Source organism: Ambystoma mexicanum, chromosome 1q, assembly GCF_040938575.1.
Source record: "Ambystoma mexicanum isolate Mex_15411 chromosome 1q, UKY_AmexF1_1, whole genome shotgun sequence".
NCBI lineage: Eukaryota > Metazoa > Chordata > Amphibia > Caudata > Ambystomatidae > Ambystoma > Ambystoma mexicanum.
In genome coordinates this window covers 1,523,251,420-1,523,272,644 of record NC_090922.1, presented here as the reverse complement: position 1 = coordinate 1,523,272,644, position 21,225 = coordinate 1,523,251,420, and the positions used below count along the sequence as shown (strand labels likewise).

Sequence of the window (21,225 nt, the reverse complement as noted above, 5' to 3'; positions counted from 1 at the left end):
CTATCCAAAGTCATGCCTGATTCCATCGCAGGACGCGCTGTTTCTGGGGCCATGCTCAACACAGTCTCTTGCCTGGCGCCCCCCTCGGAGGAGAGGATAGCGGCCATTCTGGGCAAGGTGCAATGGCTGTTGGCACTAAAGATAGCCACGGTATGGACCATCAAGTTGCTGCTCGGCATAATGTCGTGTGTCTACCTGATCAGACTCTGCAGGTTGCGGATGCAGCCCCTTTAGGAATTCATGGACTCTCGGTGGATCCATGTATCCGGAAGCTTTGAAGACAGGATTGTGCTCAACGAGTTGCGTCTGGCAATAAGGTGGTGGGGCGTGCGCTCCATCATTGCCAGGGAGGCATGGATTTCCAGAGACCCCATACCAAGAGACTGTCACCACAGACGCATCCCTGGAGGGCTAGGGAACCCACACCGGACGCCTCCATGCCAAAGGACTGTGGCTACCAGAGGAGAGGGACCCCCATATCAATGTACTGGAGCGGCGTTGAGTGTTCTGGGCCCTCAAGTCGTTCCTTCCGTCCCTCAAGGGCAAGGTGGTGAGGGTCTTCACAGACAATACCACCACAATTTTCTTCATCAGGAAGCAAAGGGGTGCAGGACCTGCGGCACTTGGACCATCGCCCAGGGGATGTTTTTCATTCCTTTTCACCTGGCAGGAGTCCAGAACACCATTGTCGACAGGATCAAGTGGACAGCTTCTTCCTCAGATGGGGCGTACCCCCAGACTGCCCTGTTTGCAACAGCGATGAACTGCAAATGCCAGATATTCGCCAGCAGGTTCTACCAGCCGGAGAGCATGGGGGACACGTTTTCCTTCCTGTGGGAAGTCCTGTTCCTGTACGCGTGTCCCCCTGGCCCACCCTGCCCCCTCCTCCCTGTCTCCCGGGTCAACTCACAGTGCTGGTGCAGGATGATCCGCGTCGCCCCGGCATGGCAGGGGCAGATTTGGTATGCAGACCTTCTCGGCCTGTCAACGTCGCCTCCAGTCAAGCTACCAGTGGTCACGGATCTACTCACCAGGGAAGGAGGCGCCATCCTGCCCCACGACCCAGGCTCGCTGAACCTGAAGGCTTGGCTCCTGTAACCTTAGAGTTCGGAGGGTACGAGCTGCTGTCCGACTGCAGGGAGGTACTTGACAGGGAAAGAGCTTTGTCAACTCTTAAGTGCTAAGGGCACAAGTGGAAGCACTTTGCAACTTGGTGCCGGACGCAGAAGGACAACCCCTTGGGCGTTGCAGGTCCTCAGGTTCTTCCGTACTTGTTCTCTTTGGCCACAGCGAGGCTGGGGCCGCCTCCATCAAGGTGCACTTGCCGGCTATCTCCCACTACACCAGGTTTCCGGGATGGACTTCTCTTTGGTCCATCATCTAGTCAAGGAGTTCCTCAAGGAATGTTCAGATCATTCCAGCCGGTGAAGGCGCCTACCCCGGCGTGGGAACTCATCGTGGTACTGTCGAGGCTCATGGTTGGGGGGCCCCTTCGATCCTATGCATCAAGCCCCTCTGAAGTTCCTTTTGTGAAAAATGGCTTTTCCCGTGGCCCTCACCTCTGCCAGGAGGGTAGGTGAGATCCAGAACACTGTCCGGCAAGCGGCCTTATCTGACTTTCCATGAGACAAGGGTGGTGCTGCAGACGCACCCCTCTTTCATGCCAAAGGTTCCGTCGGAATTCCACCTCAACAAGCCTTTGGTGTTACCTGTGTTTTTTCTGACGCATTTGTCACCGGATGAAAGGACTTTGCGCTCGCAGGGTGATGCGCACAAAGAGTTTCCGGAAGACGTCTCAACTTTTCGTGAACTTTGGTCCTGTGAACCATGGGAAAGCGTTGTCCAAGGCTTCCATTTCCAGGTGGCTGTATCACGCACGGTCACCGGTTGGCAAACTGACCGCTGCCCGGACATCCGAGAGCCAATTCCACCATTGAGATCGCTTCGACAACGGCGTTCCTGACTGGTGTGCCCCTGCTGGACATCTGCATGTCTGCTACGTGGAGGTCTACGCACCCCTTCACAAGATTCTACTGCTTCAACAGGGATTCCAGGGAGGAGTCCATGGTCGGCCAAGCAGTGCTACGCAACCTGTTTGCTCGAAGGTGAGCCTGGTCCGGAGATGAGAGTAATTGCTTCTGTTGAGCCTTGCCACCTCCTGTGGTTGTGAATGTATGTACTGCTATGTATTCTTTATTCATGAACATGTGAATCCATGCCAGACCCCATGCTCGTGAAGGAACAAGTTACTTTCCTATAACTGTTGTTCTCCAGCGTGAGTATGGCATGGATTCACATGCAAACCCTCCCTCCTGCCCCTCTGCAGCTCTTCTTTGTCATACTTCCACTAAACGTGCTACCAAATCTGAAGATGGCTGCCAGAGGTGGGGCTTAGGGAGAGGGCAGTCATTGGCTTGAGGCAGTATGGCCCAGAGCGCAGGGATTAGTTTCAAGGAGAAAGACAGTTTGTAAGTCAAAGTGAAACTGTTCCTTACTTTTATTGAGGATTCCCAGCATGACAACGGGGAATATTCATGAGCATGTAAAGCCATGCCAGACCCATGCTGGAGAACAACAGTTACAGGTAAGTAACTTGTTCCTTACCATTACAATAGGTTTGCAACCAGTTGTCTGCTATGGATTTGCATGCACTCAACCGCCACATGCAGCTTGCGAGGGTGCTCCTATTTTCCAGATACTGGCTTATAACAAAGGTTTGCCCGCCAGAGTTTTGAAGATCATTGTGGTTGAAGTCTTAGGAGTTTTTATTTGTTGTTGAAAAGATCTTGAGCAATTGGTTTTCTAACAACTGGAAGGCAGTCTAATGCAGAGCTTGTAAATATAATAATGGCTGGGTTTTACTCCTCTGCCAGTACGCATAAGGTTGGGTAAATACCGTCTAAGGCAGGTGTCTGTAACTTGTGGTGGTCAAGGTCTTTTGCGCTATGACTCCCGTGTTGCCTCATAATTGACTGTGCTTCCTGGGTCTAGTGGAGTTTTTAGCCCAAATGGGAGCCAATGGTTGCAGACACTTGCTCCGCTCAATTCCTAAAATGAATCCTTCAAGCCAAGCATGTGATTAATGATGCTGAACCCTCGCTGTGCTGACCAAGCATGTGATTAATGATGCTGAGCCCTCGCTGTGCTGACCAAGCATGTGATTAATGATGCTGAAACCCCTCTGTGTTGACCATTTGTAACATGATTTTCTGGTTCTTTTCTGGGCAGATGAGGAAGAAGTCGATCCAGACTCTGCATCCTTGCCCAACGATTTGCTGCTCAGTCTATTCCATGGCTGTCTCCAACAGGATCTCAGTGACCGGGAGATCCCCCTCTCCGAATCGGACCACGTAGCTTTCATGGAGCAGGTGCTGCAGCGGGACCGAGATGGACAGGCTTTGCCATTTCCCCTCCCAGTGATCCGAGGTAACGTGCGTAAAGTAAGCGAATTACGCCAAACCTTTTAAGTAGCTCTTGACTTGGTGCTTCAGCGTGATCTTGGAATGCTCCGATGCTTGATGCCATTGCTTCACTACCATGCCAGGGACAATGTCCCTACACACACATTTGGAGATTCGGTTTGTGTACTTGTTGCTTTGTATCATACCTCACAGAGCATCAGCTGCTCCAAAGCACCATGCAAGGGATGCAGGGCTCTAAGCAGTAGAATAAAAACCTTACGGTAATAGGACTTTTATACTGAGCGTTGTGTTGGGTGTGCTCCTCTCTTATTCACGGCACATACATAATGGATACTGTTCAGATGGATTTACAAAATCAGCCACAGGGTAGAGGACTTTGGGAGGCCCCTCTATTATGGTAAACAGGGAAGATACTGAAAGGTTCTCCAAAACCCTGTCAAGGTAGGTGAGCGATCAGTCAAGGCTTCGTCTCAAAAAGTGTGAGTGTGCTCTAGGGCTACAATGAGTCCATACAGAGCAAAACTTAATAATTCAAGTTAAAAAGTAATAATGTCAAAATACAGCTATTAGGCCTTTAGTTACAAACTAAGCATATAAAAATCAAAGGTGAGTATCATCAATCAAAACTATATATAACCTCTATACACATTCACCAATAGGAGGATACTGATGCATTTGAATTAGTTACTAGTGCTCAACAGGTGAGTGGTCAAATGCAAAGAAAATAGGAAGAAATAGTCAGAAAAAGTAAAAGTACATTTTTACTCTATCTTATGAAGTCCCAACCCTAAGATGGTGTGGGTTCTTGTGCCCAAAAGTCACGGGTCCCTATTCATAGCCTGTTCAGGTAAAGTATTTCAGAAATTATGCACTGCGCTGTGGTGGTGCTTAGAAAGTTTTTTTTTAATATGTTTATTTTTGTACAAGGCAGGATAATAACAGTGCCGACATTTGTCAGTAATTAAGATGCATTATTGTAAAAGCCCGACTTCTCACTTTTCCCCACCCTCCACAAGTTTATCAGGTCTCTCAGAGGTTCCCTCCTTCGTTCTTGCTCCTTTGGGGCCCCTCTGCTTTCCGGGACTTTCCTGGCCAGTTGGGGTTTGTACGTCAGGGCTGAAAAGTCTCTATCATAGTCAAGAACAGGGTTCCAAATGTTCCGAAAGCAATAAAGGAGGCCCGCTCTAGCCGCCGTCACTTTTTCTGCTATCAGCACATCCCATAGCTTCACCCACCAGAGGGGTAGGAGGGGGCCATCTGCGGATTTCCAGGTGCGAGCCACCACTACCCGCCAGCAATCATTGGGACAGGAGTTTAGACCTGGGGCCCGTCCTTGAGTAGGTCCCGTGGACCGGGAGGCCTAGGAGGATAGGCTCAGGGTCCAAGGGGAGTACATTTTGTGTGATGTCGGCGATGGCCCCCAAGCATTGTCTCCAGAAGCTTTGGACTTTGGGGCAAGTCCACCACATATGAAAAAAGGATCCTATCTGGCCGCATCGTCTCCAGCAGGCTGGATCCAGAGTATGGTTCATGTGATGGAGACGAAGGGAAGGGTAGTACCATCGCAGTAGGATCTTGTAGGCCCATTCCCTGTTTGTAACGCATGCAGATGATGAATGTGTGCGGGTCCAAATGTCCGCCCAAGCCTGGTCATCCAGAGGGTGACCCAGGTCTGCCTCCCATTGTGCCATAGCTCGAGTCCTGAAGGCAAGAAAGTCTCTCTGAAGGCGTTTGTATAGCACGGAAATTCTGCCCCATGTTGGTAGGTCCTTGAGGGTTAGTTCTATCGCTGTAGGGGGGCGAGTTACTGCCTGGCGTGTTTGTGGGTGGGAGCACCAGTGGCGCAGTTGGAGATATGTGAACCTGTCTTGTTCCTGTTTTGGTAGAGTTCCTTGCATCGTTCGAAGAAGTGCGGTTGTCCGCCCTCGGAGACTTGCCCGCCCTCGAAGAGTTGCCCCAAGGACTCCAGCCCCCCCGTGATCCAGTTTTTGAAATTTTGGGGTGCTGCTCCGGGTAAAAAGGCAGGGTTTAGGAACACCGGGGATGAGGGGTTAAGTCCTCTTGGAATCTTTTTTTTTTCTGAGTTCTGTCCCATATGGTAATGGTGTGTCTAATAGCCAACAGTAGTCCTTGCCATTGCTGCCTTGTCGCTGGGGGAATGTGGGGGAGAAAGCGTAGGGGGAGAGCCAAACGCGATTGTTCCAGATCCACCCACCTGGGCCGGTTGGTGATTGTTTGCCATGCCTGAATGCAGGATAATTGGGCTGCCATCTGGTAGTTCTGCAGGTCCGGGATCCCCAGGCCTCCAAGTTTTGCGTTTCCCAGCAATGTGGTTTTGGGGATTCTAACCTTCTTCCCCTTCCAGATGAATTGGAGCATTTTCCTCTGCAGTTTTTGGAGCGCTGGTGTCGGGATCGTGACAGGAAGGGCGGAGCATGCGTATAGAAATCTCGGGAGCAAGTTCATCTTACATGCTGTGATCCGACCCATTAACGAGATTTCCTGTGTCGCCCAGCGTTTCAGGTCCGTTTCAAGCTCCTTAAAGAGTGGGGGAAAGTTTTCGTGATAAGTGTCTGTTGGGTTGGCTGGGATCTGGACCCCCAGATAGGTGATCGCCTTCGTTTTCCATTGGATTGGGCACATAGGAATCAGGTTCTCTCGCTCTCTCTGGGAGATCCCTATCCCCAGTACTGTTGACTTGTTGAAGTTAAAAGAGAATCCCGTGACCCTACCATAGCTGTGTATTTTCGATAGAGCCTGTGGTAGGGAGCTGCAGGGGCCCGTGATGGTTAAGAGGACATCATCCGTGTAGAGCGCTAGTTTATGGTGTGAGGGACTAGCTCGGAAGCCCTTGATCAGGTTGTTCCTTCTAACGCGTTGGGCGGATTGTTCCATGATCAAGGCAAATAGAAGCGGGGACAGTGGGCATCCCTGTCTGGTTCCGCAGGTCAGCGTAATGGGGGCGGAGAGGTTGCTGTTAATTCTAAGCAGAGTCTTGGGCGCCATATAGTTCGCCAGGGCCATGGTGCGGAATTCCGGTCCAAATCCAAACGCATCCAAGGTGAGTTCCATAAAGGTCCAATCCACCTTGTCAAACGCTTTGGTCGCGTCTAGAGCCATAAGCACCATTCCCTGCGAGTCTCGGGCAGCCAGGTCCACCAGGTCTTGAAAGGGGCCCCTAGGGGTCCCCCGCGATATGGAAACAAGGCAATAACCATACACGAAAAGATGCGCCAGACACGAGGTTCAAATTCCCAATGCTAGGGTTTATTGCAAGCAAAAATAGTCCCAATTGGCCAATTCTGGTATCACGCCCCGCGACGTGTATTTTCTAGACCTCGAGGGACGCAAGAGAGCGAATTACGTACATCAGTTACATATATACAAAATGCATATCATATAATCAGCTATGTCATGTTTAACACCCCGCTTTATTAAGTTTATTTGAACTCGGGATGACGATGGACATTTCCGAGGGCTATGACAATGATGACACTTTCGATGTCTATTCTAGTAACAATGTGCAATTAGAAAGTGCAGAGGCATCTTTTAGTTGTTGAACAGAACACGGTGGTTCTGTTCTTGGAAGCAAGCTGCACATGGGGGAAGAGCCACATTCCAAGCTTTGCCATCTATGAGGTACTATTCGTGTCCTGGGAGCCGACACGCTCTAAAGGGTTTTGCGAAGGGGGGGCCGTAAGAGGAGCATAATTCAAGCCTTCAGCTGTTTTATTCTAACATATTCTACCATAGTACGAGACTGGCTGGCAGCTGTGAAATGATTAAATGCCCTGCAGCTCTCCCTCAAGGCTACAGAGAGGGAGCGTGGGCATTCCTTTCTGGGCTACTCATGAGGAGTTTCAACGAACTCCTCAGTCCCGCGACCTTGCCCTTTCATATTCAGACAACAATGTTAACAGTTGAGCAGAGTAAGCAGAATTCGCAAGAATTGCAAGCTGCAAAGCAGTTTTAGACAGAAAGCAATGAGCAATGGTTAACAAGCAAAATGGCGATTCTTGCTACGTTTAAAATGGCCGCTTATTGGTCAAGCATAGCAGTTTATATTTCTATAATTCTGTACATAAAACGGTTGGTCTTCGGCCATCAAGTTACGTCTGTCATTCAAATGAAGGGTATTCACTTTTCCAGATTGACAAACCCTCCTTTTGGCCTTATGCCAAACATCTTATTCATTCATTGTATCCTCCTCCGATGAGGATAATGCTGGGGTATCTATGTCTGAACCATGCTATCATGAGCATCATCTTCATCATTAATGTCTATAGCCATAAATTGTTTAACTGTTTTTGTTTCATCAGTGTCTGTTATTCTGGCCATGCGTTTGTTTTCCTCTCAACACCATGTGCATACATCCCTTAGTACATCCATCAGTTATTTCAGTGCAAACTATTGGTAAGCATTGTATGCAACAGCAACATGTTATGAATATACCAAGTACCACCATTAGTATCGAAATTAACTTCCATCCCCAGGACAGCAATAGTCCCCAAAACCAGGATCCTATCCCCCAACCTCCTTCTTCAGTAGAGAGTGTGGAACTTAGGACATGTAATTTCCGGATTGCTTTAAATATCGTAGGGGAGTAATCATCTATATACACACAGCATGCAGTTTTTACGAGTTTGCAAACTCCCTCACGATCAACTAATATTATATCGAGAGCCATCCTGTTTTGTAGTGCCATTAGTCTTATTCCTTTCTCTTCTAACGTCATATTCAATAAAATATCCGTTGTGGAATCTATTGTTTTTTGTAATATTCTAGACAGTTTTCTTATATTGTAGGAATTTTCTATTTGGGACAAGAATGGTATAAACGATTTGGCTATATCTATTGCTATCATTCCATCCTCGCTACTCTTCTGAGTTCTACGTTTTGTTCGTCTGGCTACTTCTACAGGTCTCATGATCACTTCCTCAAATTCATTCATATTGGTCTCATCTAGCTGACCCGTATTACTCTTGTTCCATTTCCCAAAGACATTGCACTCAACGATACTTCACATGAATAAACCAATGGTAACGGTTGTACATACCAGCCTATCCCTTTCCCACCGTGCTGTGGTAAATGGGCACAAACCCAGCAATCTTTTTTCTTTAAAACCGCATGGGTCATGTTCATGATGAGCAACAATGTATTGTTGCCATATCCTTCTCTGTCTTTCTTCCATTGGGGGCAAAGTACCAGTGATTACATGAACCGGGCTTTCAGTAGCTGCTTTTGGCAAAAGTGTTTCTAACGGGTGCGCAGACTCCAGGAACCATAGTGTAATAGCTGTTATTGTTGGTACTACCATACTTAAGAAACACAGGACCAATGTCCAAATCAGTACCTTATTCCTTTTACCATGCTTTTTCCCTAAATTTACAGTCTCTAAAACTATCATCTTTTCAGCAGGGGTGCAGGAGGAGGCTGAAACCGGTCTTGATTTGTTCTTCATCGTCCTTCTTCTTGCTGGCAAAGTTCATCGCAAATGTCTCTCGTTCTTGATGCCAGAAAAGTTCAACAAAAATGTCGCAGTTCAATTCTGCCAGCCCTTTCACAGCCTAGATCACTTATCCACTCTGAGCAAGATTAGTTGTTCTTTCTCCCACTGCTCAGACGATTTCTGAACAGTTTTTATTGATAGAGTACTATGTGCATCCAGCTTGTCCCGCTCTGGCTTAGGACACATGTACTTTTTATAAGCACATCGAGGAGCCGTGAGTCTTGAATTGTCCAACTTGCACAACTCTCACACTTCTCTCCTCTACGCCCCTGGCTCCTACTCCGTCCGTGAGTGGAACGAAGGCAAAAGAAAAGCACCAAAGATCTGTGGATTACTTTGCCTGTCGAGGCCGCAAATTATACCGTTTCACTCCTGGTATTGTATGATCCGTGAATAGTGCCGTTGTACTTCCAATATCACGCTCAGTGTCAGCCTGTGGCACAATGATGGGTAGCGATGAGCGCCGTGGCAATTATGTAGTTTCTTTCTTTGGCTTTGGTGCGTTTGCAGAAACTGGTGGGCGCCAAAGGGGTACACGCGTTGTTTCTGCTTGTGTTTGCAATGCAGGGTTTGTGTCGCTCGGCAGTGATGTTGTTTCTGCTGAGCAACGTTGGGGCACTTTTCGCCCTTTCCCCTTACTGGCAGCCTCCTCAGGCTCTATTTCGAGTTTCACTTCTCGCTTGGGCTTTGTTTCATCTTTCACTTCTCGCTCAGGCTGATGCTGTGGCAGTGGACTGACAACAGGTTCTTTCGTTTCCGAGACCGTTCTCTTTCTCTGGTCGTCGGAAGTTGTCAGCAGTCCTGGGAATCTTTTGGCATGTGTTGCATGGATCCATGCCTTCCGTCCGTCCACTCGAATGGCCGTTTGCGTCGGCAAAAGTACTTGGTAGGGGCCGCGCCACCTCGGTGCTAATGCTGTCTTCCGCTCAAAGTTCTTTATCAGGACCCAGCTTCCAGGCTCCAGCGAGTGCCCCTGTCCGGTGTATCGTACTTTTGATGCCTCCTGCATCTGCTGATGAATCAAACGCAACTTCTGCATTAAAAGGCCACAGCACGGGGCGTGGCCAACATGCAAGCGCAGAGGACGTGAGCTCCGTGAGCTCCTCTTGCCGCCGACAACATCCTGAGGAAATTATCCTGTTTGGTGGGGCGATACGATTTGCAACTTCAGGATTAGCTGCATGAATGCCAGAAGAAGCGCCGTGTGCATTCTCACCCTAAGAACCCTGCTCTGGGCGAAGGAGAACGGCAGAGAAGATTCGGCGCGCAGGGCGCGAATAGCTGACTTCAAAATGGCCGCCGCGGCCCGATCCCTGTGTTAGACCGAACTCCTGAAGGGGGAGGAACCCTCGGCTGCCTAGCCCGGAGCGGTGTGCCATGCTGTGTCCCGACACCCGGTCGCTGGGAAAAGGAGTGTTGTGAGACTGTCGGAGCTGTCCCCGAGAGCGAAGGGACCCGGTGGCGCCTTGTGAGCGGGAAGGACGCTCGACTGACGGAGGTCGGGCTGTCCGCACGCACCGGTGAGGAAGACCCACGGGGCTAGATCACACGAGAAGCTAGAACAGGCACCTTCTGGCTGGTCTCCTGCACACAGGCACCCCAGCAACCGGTGCTTACGTAACTTGGAGGGCTAATCACTGCGGACAATTGGCGGCCCTGGTCCAGGATGGCCTGCGGTGCCCGGTGACGCCGTACGTAGGGGACCCCGCGTGAGGAGTGTGCCTGCATCGGAAAGCGCCCTCTGGAGCAGCAAGCAAGTAAGTGGGACTTTCCCACCCCAACCACCCCATCTATCCCGGGGAGCGCCTGGGGTCTCGCAAGCCAACAAAGGGGAAGGGACTACACCGAGTACTCTCCGCCGGACCCCCGGGGCACTGGCCCTTCCCTGCGGAGCCACGGAACAGAGCATAACTGGGGTAAGAATCACCGAGGTGAAGCACACCGCCGGCGCCCTGCCCCGCCAGGTTTTCGCCGTTGGGCCTAGTGGGAGACGCGGTCTTCGACGCACGGCACGATGGGGAAGGACAGGCAGAGAAAAGCATCTACCCAAAGCAGTATGGATCAGTTTGCGATAGCCACGGCCCCGGCTCCCGCGGCGTCAACAACACGAGCGCTCCCTCAACCAGAGGATGAACCTCTCTCACTGCGGGACATTATGGCGGCTATTGCTAGCTCGCGCTCCTCCATGGAGATTAAGATGGATAGTATAGCAGCAGATGTCTCCTTCCTGCGGCACGACCTACAAAAGTTAACTTCCAGAACGAGTGAGGCCGAGCACCGTATCTCAACAGTAGAAGATAACGTCACTGGGATCAACAGGCAGATGTCCCAGGCACTGGCCCGCCTGAAGTCCCTAGAGGCCAAGGTCGATGAGGGGGAGGGAAGGTCTCGTCGCAATAATGTTCGCATCCTCGGCCTCCCCGAGGGGGAAGAGGGGCAGTGCATGGAACTGTTTCTAGAACAATGGCTCACTGACATTTTCGAACCCTACTCTTTCTCAAAGTTTTTCTCGGTAGAGAGGGCACACAGAATGCCCTCGGGCAGACCGATACCGGGCACTCCGCCCCGAACAATAATTGCCAGGCTGCTGAACTATCGTGACAGAGATGCACTCCTGCAATTGTCCCGCTCCCAAGGGTCGATTACACATAATGGGTCGCGAATAGCCTTTTTCCCAGACTACACCCGAGAGGTGCAACGCGCAAGGCAATCCTTCGAGCCTCTCAAAAGACAGTTGGCGCAGTTGAAGGTGAAATACGGCCTTCTCTTTCCGGCCCAACTAAAGATTCACCATAAGGGGACGACAGTGCATTTTACAGACCCACAGGAAGCCTGGAAATGGGCCGAGGCACACATTGAAGGGGATTGGTCCACGAGACCACGACGACAGAGGGGCAGGGTCCGACCCGGGTCACGGCAAATCTCCCCGAGGAGAGCTCCGGAACGAGGGGAGCAGGAAGCTCCGGAGCAACAAGCAGAGCAGGACGCACACTGAAAACGCTCAAAGCCGGCAGCGAAGAGAAAGAGCGTTCAAACGCAGCATACGACTGAGCCACGGGAGACACCCCACCATACAAAACACCAACATACGGCACAAGAAGGAGAGCCCCCCTGGGTAGGTCCCTTCTTGGAGTTTCTCTTAAACTTAAAGTCAAGCCACACCCGCGTTACAGGTAGACACCTGTACCGTTAAGGTAGTTTGTTTCATGTGAGTTGTCCAGTTGACAACTTGGTTTCTCATGTTCGGGCGACAGATGCTTCTAGTTGGGAGGAGTATAGGGTGGGTAGTTATGGGTTTGTTATGTTTAGTTATGAATGGGGCCAGACGAGCAGGGGAGATACGAAAGTTCAAGATAGGGGCAGCACTAAACAAACACACGGAATCCCGGCGCCAGGCGTCGCCACCAGTGGCATATACCTTCTCGTCTACAAATAGTCATGGCCTCCAATAGCTTTGGGACCAGCAAGACCAAGTCACTTAACCTCATGACCTGGAACGTCAACGGACTCGGCAATGTAATCAAACGCCGACTGGTAGGGCAATACTTGAAAAGGCACACGCCAGATATAGTTTTTCTGGTAGAAACACACCTCGCAGGCACAGAATGCTCTTTTTTCAAACGCACTGACTACAGACTTGCACTCCATGCGGGCTTCACAATGGGTTCACGAGGTGTCCTGATCCTGATACATAAAAACCTCCCCTTCCATCTGAATACGGTGACTCAAGACACCGGAGGCAGGTACATACACACGACAGGCACGCTCTGGGGAAACTCCATCACATTGCTCGCTGCCTACGCACCACCAACTTTGCTAACACCACTACTCACCGACATTTCCCCCATGATTACGGAGGATAACTCCGACATCACGATACTTGGAGGTGACTTTAATGAAGTCATGAACCCAACCCTAGACCGCTCACACTTACGCAATAGAAACCCTGAGACACGTACCAAACTCGCCACGTTCACGAACGCCCTAGGCTTGTGTGACGTGTGGAGAGAGCTCCACCCCGACTCCAGGGAATATTCCTTCCACTCTGGGGCGCATGCCTCGCTCTCCAGACTGGATTATTTCTTCATTCCTTCAACAGACCTTCATAGAGCACAAGAAGCTTACCTATTACCCAGGGGAATCTCTGACCACTCCCCAGTGGTGCTGAAAATTATGACCTCTAGACCGACACCCCCGCCAAGTTGGCGCCTGAATAATTATTATTTGGGAAACCCAGACCTGGTAGAAAAACTCCAAGGGGCGACCGAAACGTATTTTGAGCTAAACACGGAGTATGCAGCAGATCCAGGGTTACTGTGGGAGGCATATAAAGTAGTTCTAAGGGGGGAACTCATTTCATGGACTTCCGCACATAAGAAGAAACACCTCCTCAAAGTACACGAGGCAGAACAACAAGTTAAATTGGCAGAGGAAGCCCACATTGCCCAGGACACGCCTGAGACGAACCGAGCCCTACTCCGAGCACAGAAGCTGCTCCAGAACACAGCACTTGACAACGCCAAACAAGCACACACAGCAATGAGGGCACGTGTTTATGAAACAGGCGATAAAGCTGGCAAATTGCTAGCGTGGCTGGAGCGTAAGGAGCAGGGGAGCAGGCACGTGCATCAGTTACAGGGGGGGAGTGCAGGGCCACTATTATCGGATCAAGCCATTTCACAAGGGTTCGCTGACTACTACGCTGATCTCTACAAAGAGCCCACAACCTGCATGAACACGTCAATAATAGATGAAATTAACCTTCCCACTTTGGACGAGACCCAACAAGAACTATTGGACAGGGATATAACGGAAGAGGAAGTGGCTTGTGCGATGTCCGCCCTCCAATCTGGCAAATCCCCAGGCCCAAATGGCTTTCCGATCGAACTATGGCGGAAGGTGGGGACCAACGTAATTGCCCCACATCTCCTGAGAATGTACCAGCATGCAAAAGAACGGGGTACTCTATCCCCAGACCTGAGAGAAGCCACGATAATAGTATTGCCCAAACCGGACAAGCCCCCAGACAGCTGCAATTCGTACCGGCCAATTTCACTCATAAACAGCGAAGCGAAAATTCTAGCTAAGCTGCTAGCGGACCGTTTACAGCAGGTGATAACAGCGCTGATCCATCCGGACCAGTGTGGGTTCATGCCCCAGAGATCGACGCGCATGAACCTCCACAGACTGCATGCGGCACTGGAAAAAACTGACAGCATTCAAGGGCCGCTGGCCTTACTATCAATCGACTTTGAGAAGGCCTTCGATTCAGTGAGATGGGAGGCCATCTGGGACATAATGAGACGCATGGGGTTTGGAGAAAACTTCATGAGCTGGGTGCAGTTGCTGTACAGCGGGCCGGTGGCCAGGACTAAGGTTAACGGTTGGCAATCTGATCCGTTTAGTCTGGGCAGAGGCACAAGACAGGGCTGCCCCCTGTCAGCAATGATCTTCGCAATAGCCATAGAACCCTTGGCTATCCTCCTACGTGAAACGCTGCTCTGGGAAGGGTTCCGCTGGTCGGAGACATGGGAAGACAGAGTATCTCTCTATGCGGATGACCTGCTGATATATTTGAAAGACCCGTGCAACTCCTGCCACCGCGTCACACAGATGTTGAAGGAATACGGAGACTTCAGTGGCTTGCGGGTAAACTGGTCAAAATCCACCCTTTTTCCCATCAGCAACGTGGCAGCTGCTAGCCCCGCGGATTGCCCTTACCAGGTCGTGACAGATCAGATTAAATACCTGGGGGTAATCATCACGAAGAACCTGATGGACTACACATCGCTGAACCTACACCCGGTTGTGACAAGGTTTGCGGAGGACACTCGCCACTGGTCTTCCCTGCCACTAACGCTGATGGGCAGAGCAGCCCTATTCAAGATGATTGCACTCCCAAAGTTTCTGTACATCTTGCAAAACGCTCCACTACACATCCCACACCAGGAATTCCTGAAGATAGACCGCATCCTCAGAAAGCTGTTGTGGAGCGGGGGTCATCCGCGGATTGCCCTCTCTACCCTGCAAAGGTCCATCTGGGAAGGGGGGATTGGGCTGCCCAGACTGCAAACTTATTACTGGGCCAGCCAGATGGCGGTGGTGAACGACGTGCTCCATGGGGACAGGAATTTGCCGCACATCAAAAGGATCAACTCCCAGAGTGGAGCTGCCCCCTTGGAACTTCTGTATCGCGGCCGGGGCCGCAGACCAGCTCTAGATATGGACACTAGCATCACAAGCATCTGGTCGGAAGCGCATCGCCACATAGGATGGGACGCGAAACTGACTCTAGCCCAACCTCTGTGGCACAACAAATTTCTCCCCGAAATGTTAAAACTCCCCAAATGGCACGCATGGGCCAGTAGAGGTATCACCAAAATTGGAGACGTAATAAGGGAGGAGACACTGGTCACATTTGAAACACTATGTTCTGAATTCGCCCTCCCTCCTTCTGAGGAATACCACTATACCCAACTGAAACACGCACTGCACGTCCACCGTCACACCATCAGCGATATCCCGGAATGCACCCCGATAGAACGAAACATTGTCCAAGACCGTATACAGCGCAAAGTCACCTCAACCATGTACAACGTGATCACATCCTTTGCTACGCCTGAATTGCTCAGCCTGAAAGCCAGATGGGAGCGCGACGTGGGCTCGCTCCAACCTGAGGACTGGACAGAAGCACTGATGTATCCCCGGGAAGTGGCCATCTCATCGAGACTCCGGCTGGTGCAACTTAAAATCCTACACCGCATCTACTATCCCAGAGTGGCACTTTTCCGCTGGGGCAGAATCCCGGACGCGCGTTGCCTACGCTGTAAACGGGAAGAGGGCACCTTCTTCCACATTATATGGGAATGTGACAAAATACAGCAATTTTGGAGGAAATGCTGTGACAAGCTATCCAGAGCCATGGGCAAACCAGTGCAAAGGGGACCAAAACAACTCCTGTTAGGGATCTCCGACGAAAGTGATCTGACCCGCTACGAGAAATTGCTCTGGTCGACCGCAACAGCAGTCCTCAGAAGGAACATTGCGCAGCTATGGGGATCCGAGAGAACACCCTGTTATGACCAGTGGGTCACAGATGTGGACATTTGCGTGATAATGGAACGCAGGGTGTATGCTGCAAGGGGGTGCCCGCAGAAAGCAGACAAGATATGGCAGAGATGGGAAGAGGATGACTGAGTCCCAGACGAGATGTAACGAGTGTAACGAGTGTAACGAGACATATCGGCGGGCGACGCCAGGCTAGCGAACCTGGAACGCACAAACTGCCTCACGAGCCTCCTCACCGCAGAATTGATGACCCCGAGAATTAAAGCCCCATTCTTTGTTTTCTTTGCTTTCTTTTCCTTTTCCCTTTCCCTGGAGCTATTTAGCCCCTCTCCTCCCCCCCCCTCCCCCTTCTTTGTTATGATGGGATACTTGTAATGTTATATGCATGTTTTCAAAACCAAATAAAGTTTTTGATTAAAAAAAAAAAAAAAGGCCACAGCACGTGCTTAACACAGGATGCTCGACCTCACATAATATTTTGGGCTGCGGTGCGCACCATACATTTGCCGGTCTCCCCATGATAATTTCATAGGGAGAGCCAAGTTTTAACCTGCACAGACGTGCGCATACACAATAGCGCTAGGGGTAATGCATCCACCCAACTCAACTTGCTCCCAGCACAGATTTTTGCTATTTTTGACATTAATACGCCGTTATGTCTCTCAACAAGTCCGGCGGAACTCGGATGCCTGGAACTGTGGAATCGTTTCTCTATCTGTAGACCTGCACAGATCTGTAGTACTACTGCGCCCACAAAGTGTGGGCCATTGTCTGACCACAGGACACGGGGCAACCCGAACCGGGAGAAATACTCTTTCAACATTACTTTTGCCGTTGACATGGCAGTGCAGTCTTTTAAAGGATATGCCTCCACCCACTTGCTAAATGCACAAATCACCACTAAAACATATTTGTAGTTCTGGCATCTTTCCATTTCTATGAAATCAAAATGGATCACCTCAAATGGCATAGAGGGTGGGCCAAAACTACCTACTGGAGTCACGGATCCCTTCCCTACATTGTGTTGCAGGCACGTAATACAATTCTGCACTAGCCTTTCTGCATTCTTTTTTATGTGCTCGTTTTTCCATACTGTGGATAAATGCTGTACCATCTTCTTTGCGCAAATGTGGGTAGGGCTATGCGTCATTGTAACCATTGCGGTTACGTAACAATTTGGCAACATCCAGTTCTTTGTTTCCTTGTCCACCCAACATCCTTCCAAATCAGCAGAGCCCTCAGCCCACCCCTGAATCTCTTCGGTCAGGGGGCGCTTTGGTCGTGGCCTCAGCCTGCATTTCTTTGACTGTGGCAACTCCATTCTCTATCATACAAGGTACTTCCTCAGTCTGTACTGTCATCATTTTATTTCCCAAATCTGTGGCTGTTTGCTTCGCAATCCTGTCTGCAAATGCGTTTCCCTCTCCCACTTTACATGTTACTTTTTTATACGTCTCGCATTTCACTATAGCTAGGCGCTTTGGAAATGTGAGTGCAGACAACAATCGCACAATCAAAGGGCCATGCTGAATCCTGGCCCCATGTGATGTCAAAAAACCCCTCTCAGCCCAGAGTCGGCCAAAGTTATGAACCACGCCAAAGGCGTACTGGCTGTCAGTATAAATGTTCACATTCAAATTCTCAGAGAGTTCACAGGCTCGGGTCAGTGCTATTATTTCTGCGGCTTGTGCCAAATTGTAGGGGATTCTTCTGCTTTCTACAACACTCTCTAGGGTAGTAATTTCATATGCGGCCGTTGATGTGCCATCAGGTAATTTAAAACAAGAGCCATCACAAAACAACTCCCCATCTGGCTCTTTCTGTGGGATGTCGCTCAAGTCAACGCTTCCCTTTGTTTCTTCTTCAGTGACCATTAAACAATCATGGGGTGGTGATTCGTTGTCACCAATTTCTGCTATGGGCAGTGGCATTAATTCTGCAGGATTCAATGCGCTACATCTCATAATTTGGATGTGGGGTGCAAACAAGATGAGCTCATATCTTGTTAGTCTAGCTGAGGTGAGGTGTTGCGTCTGTGTTCTGTTTAATAGAACGTCTATGGCATGTGGCACCATCAGAATTAAAGTGTGCCCCAATACCATTCCTTCCGTTTGTTTCACTGACGCAGCAGCCGCTGCAACAGATCGCAAACATCGTGGTAGTGCGCGCGCTACAAGGTCCAATGCGCAAGAAAAATACCCGCACGGCCTATTTCTTCCACCTTGTTCCTGTGTCAAAACCGCCAATGCACATCCTTCACTCTCACTCACAAATAGTCTAAAGATCTTTTTATAGTTAGAAGTGCCTAAAATTGGCGCAGCACACATTGCAGCTTTCAATTGCTCAAACGCTTTCTGACATTCCTCGTCCCACTTTAAAGGCATCACTGCATCCTTTTTAGTTAACTTTATCATCGGCTTCACAATCAACGCAAAATTACTGATCCACTGCCGACAATAAGAGGCCATGCCTATTACAGCTCTCACTCCTTTTTGAGTTTTTGGAATAGGCATACTAGAAATACTTTCTATGCGTTCTGGAGTTAATCTTCTCCCTTCTTTCGAAAGTAGGTAACCCAAATAAGACACCTCCTTTTGATTATACTGGAATTTCTTCAAACTTGCCTTGTGACCATGGGTTGCTAAGTGCGTCAATAGTAATATAGTACTTTCTTTTCAGATCTTTTGTGTCAGCAGCTAGTAACAAGTCATCTATGTACTGTAAGAGTATGCAACCTTCGGGTAATTCTAGCATGTCTAGCTGCTCTTCTAGCGCTCTGCTGTAAATGCTCGGGCTTTCTGTGTATCCTTGTGGAATGTGTGTGATTGTGAATGATCGACCTCCTAGAGTGAACGCGAACAGATATCTACTGCTTTTATCCACTGAAATGCTAAAGAACGCGTTCTTCAGATCAACTACACTAAAGTATTCGGCAGTGGCCGGTATTGTCAGTATTGTTGTGACATCTGGGACCAAAGGGAATTGTGGATCTACCACTTTGTTCAAAGCGCGCAGATCAATTATGAAACGATAGGGTACTTCATTGCCGCCTTTCTTGTAAACTGGAAGAATCGGGCTGTTGCACGTGCTAACTGCAATTTCTTCAGCCACCCCCAATCTCACCAGGTCAGTAACAATACTTTTTAATCCCTTCTCACCTTCAACAGAAATTTTATACTGGGTAACACCTTCTTTCAAAGTTATTTTTGCTGGCTCTATTTTCAACCACCTAGAACATAACATATATTAACATAAATTTCAACACCTCTTGGTGATTATAGTAAGTGTTAATACAAAAACAAATAGCATCCTGCTTATTTGCTGTAACTCAACATATGTTTCGGTCGTCACAATAGGCCCCTAATTTAAGCCGGTAAATATAAGCGACCTTCTTCAGGAGACGGATGGTTCTGTTGCAACCACTCCGAAATGTCAAAAGGTGGAGGATGTCATCGAACCTCAATCTACAAACAAGCAATATACATAACATCAGAATTCCGATCTCTTATTTGTTTAGACACAGATATATCTTGTGTGTATATATCAGTTTATGTGTATACAGATTGGCACTCACCTCCACGGGAAATAATGGAGATGCGTGTCAACGATGGACTAAATCCTGCAGTGGTGCTAGATAACTCTGCGCCTATACTGCAACGTAAGAGGACGACAAAGCATCTCAGTAAGCCTGCCCTATAAACAATACACCATTGTATAAATGGTCTGGACACACTGTCTTACCTGATCAAAGATTCAGGTATGGGGGTGTCTTGCGTCTTTAGTCAATAAATCCAAAGAGGAAAAATCCCTGTTCTTGCCTGAAATGCAACACAGAGACTCAATACTCAAATATTTTCATCTTGACCACACTGGAGGTAATGAAAACCTCCTATCAATTCGCCTCACCCCATGTGGCCACGTCCAGAAATGTTCTAATCTGGTACCCCAGTTTTTTCTCACTGCGCGGTGATTCCAGTTCAATGTTACTGAGGTGATACATGGAACGAAACGTCATGCTCATATATGTAACTAGCTCAAAGCATTATCAAATTTTTTTTAATGCTGTTGTCTCACTCCCCTGCCCCTCCCCACATAGAGTTGTGTGGAGGAAACAGATTAAAATTCCCTTTATGAACCTTTGTTCAATCATGCTGGAGTTCTATAACAACCCCACTCTCATATTAGGCTTTTCTGACCCTAAAAATAATAATGGGTCAGCGTGCACAGTGACTGCCAAACAGCTTCTAATGCGTATGGAAAAACACACAACTGCTGCCTTAACTGGGCTCCATGGCTGTTCAAACGCCTCTATACGAGTGAAAAGGGGAAAACAGACACATCCAGCATCTGTTTACATGTGCTATGCATGCTGATTGTCAGCAGAAATGGAATTGAAAGGGTTGAGTTTACCCTCACACTCTCTCTATCTTCAAAACTGCAAACAAACTTTTTGGATTTAAACACTCAAACCCACACACACGTTTTACTTACTATGGGTTCCTTCTCTCTTGTCCTGCACACACTCCAAATTTCGTGCTGTTTCCTGGGCCTGGCTTCCTTAAATATGCCATCAACATGGTGAAAGGACTCTTGAGCCCCAATTCCCAGAGGCTTCTGGGCAATGTAGTCCCTCCGTAAGCAAAACATTTTTTTCTTTTTTTCTTTTTCCTTTTTCATGAACCAAATAGTGTTTGTTTAATAAACCTGGAGGAACAATGCAGCATGAAGGATGAATTACCTCACCCTAATACGTGCATGAAACAATAAACGCTGCTATACCATGATTGTTTCTGTTGGTGAACAGAACTGTTAAGCCCCGGCTCCCAGTGACTTATGGGCATTGTAGTCCCTTCATGGACAAAGGTTTTCTACATGAACAAACATTTTAGATTGTGTAAAAATACCAGTGCAGCATGAGGAATGTTAAAAAGATGCATTAGCTCACCTTATTTCGTGCATAGACCAATGGGTGCTTTTTTCTTTTTCCTTTTTCGTGAACCCAATAGTGTTTATTTGATCAACCTGGCGAAACCATGCAGCGTGAAGGATGAATTACCTCACCCTATTACGTGCATGAAACAATAAACGCTGCTATACCATGATTGTTTCTGTTGGTGAACAGAACTGTTAAACCCCGGCTCCCAGTGACTTATGCGCATTGTAGTCCCTTCATGGACAAAAGTTTTTTTACATGTACACACATTTTGGATTGTGTAGAAATACACT

At 48.9% G+C, this 21,225-nt stretch overlaps 1 protein-coding gene across 8 annotated transcripts in view; it reads left to right on the top strand.

Moving 5' to 3' along the window:
- Positions 1 to 21,225, top strand: part of SZT2 (SZT2 subunit of KICSTOR complex) — a 2,035,845-nt gene that overhangs the window by 607,642 nt on the left and 1,406,978 nt on the right. For all 8 annotated transcript variants that reach the window (XM_069642429.1, XM_069642432.1, XM_069642427.1 and 5 more), the window contains exon 22: positions 3,229 to 3,426. In XM_069642429.1, the coding sequence (XP_069498530.1) occupies positions 3,229 to 3,426 (198 nt within the window). The remainder of the gene's footprint in view (positions 1 to 3,228; positions 3,427 to 21,225) is intronic.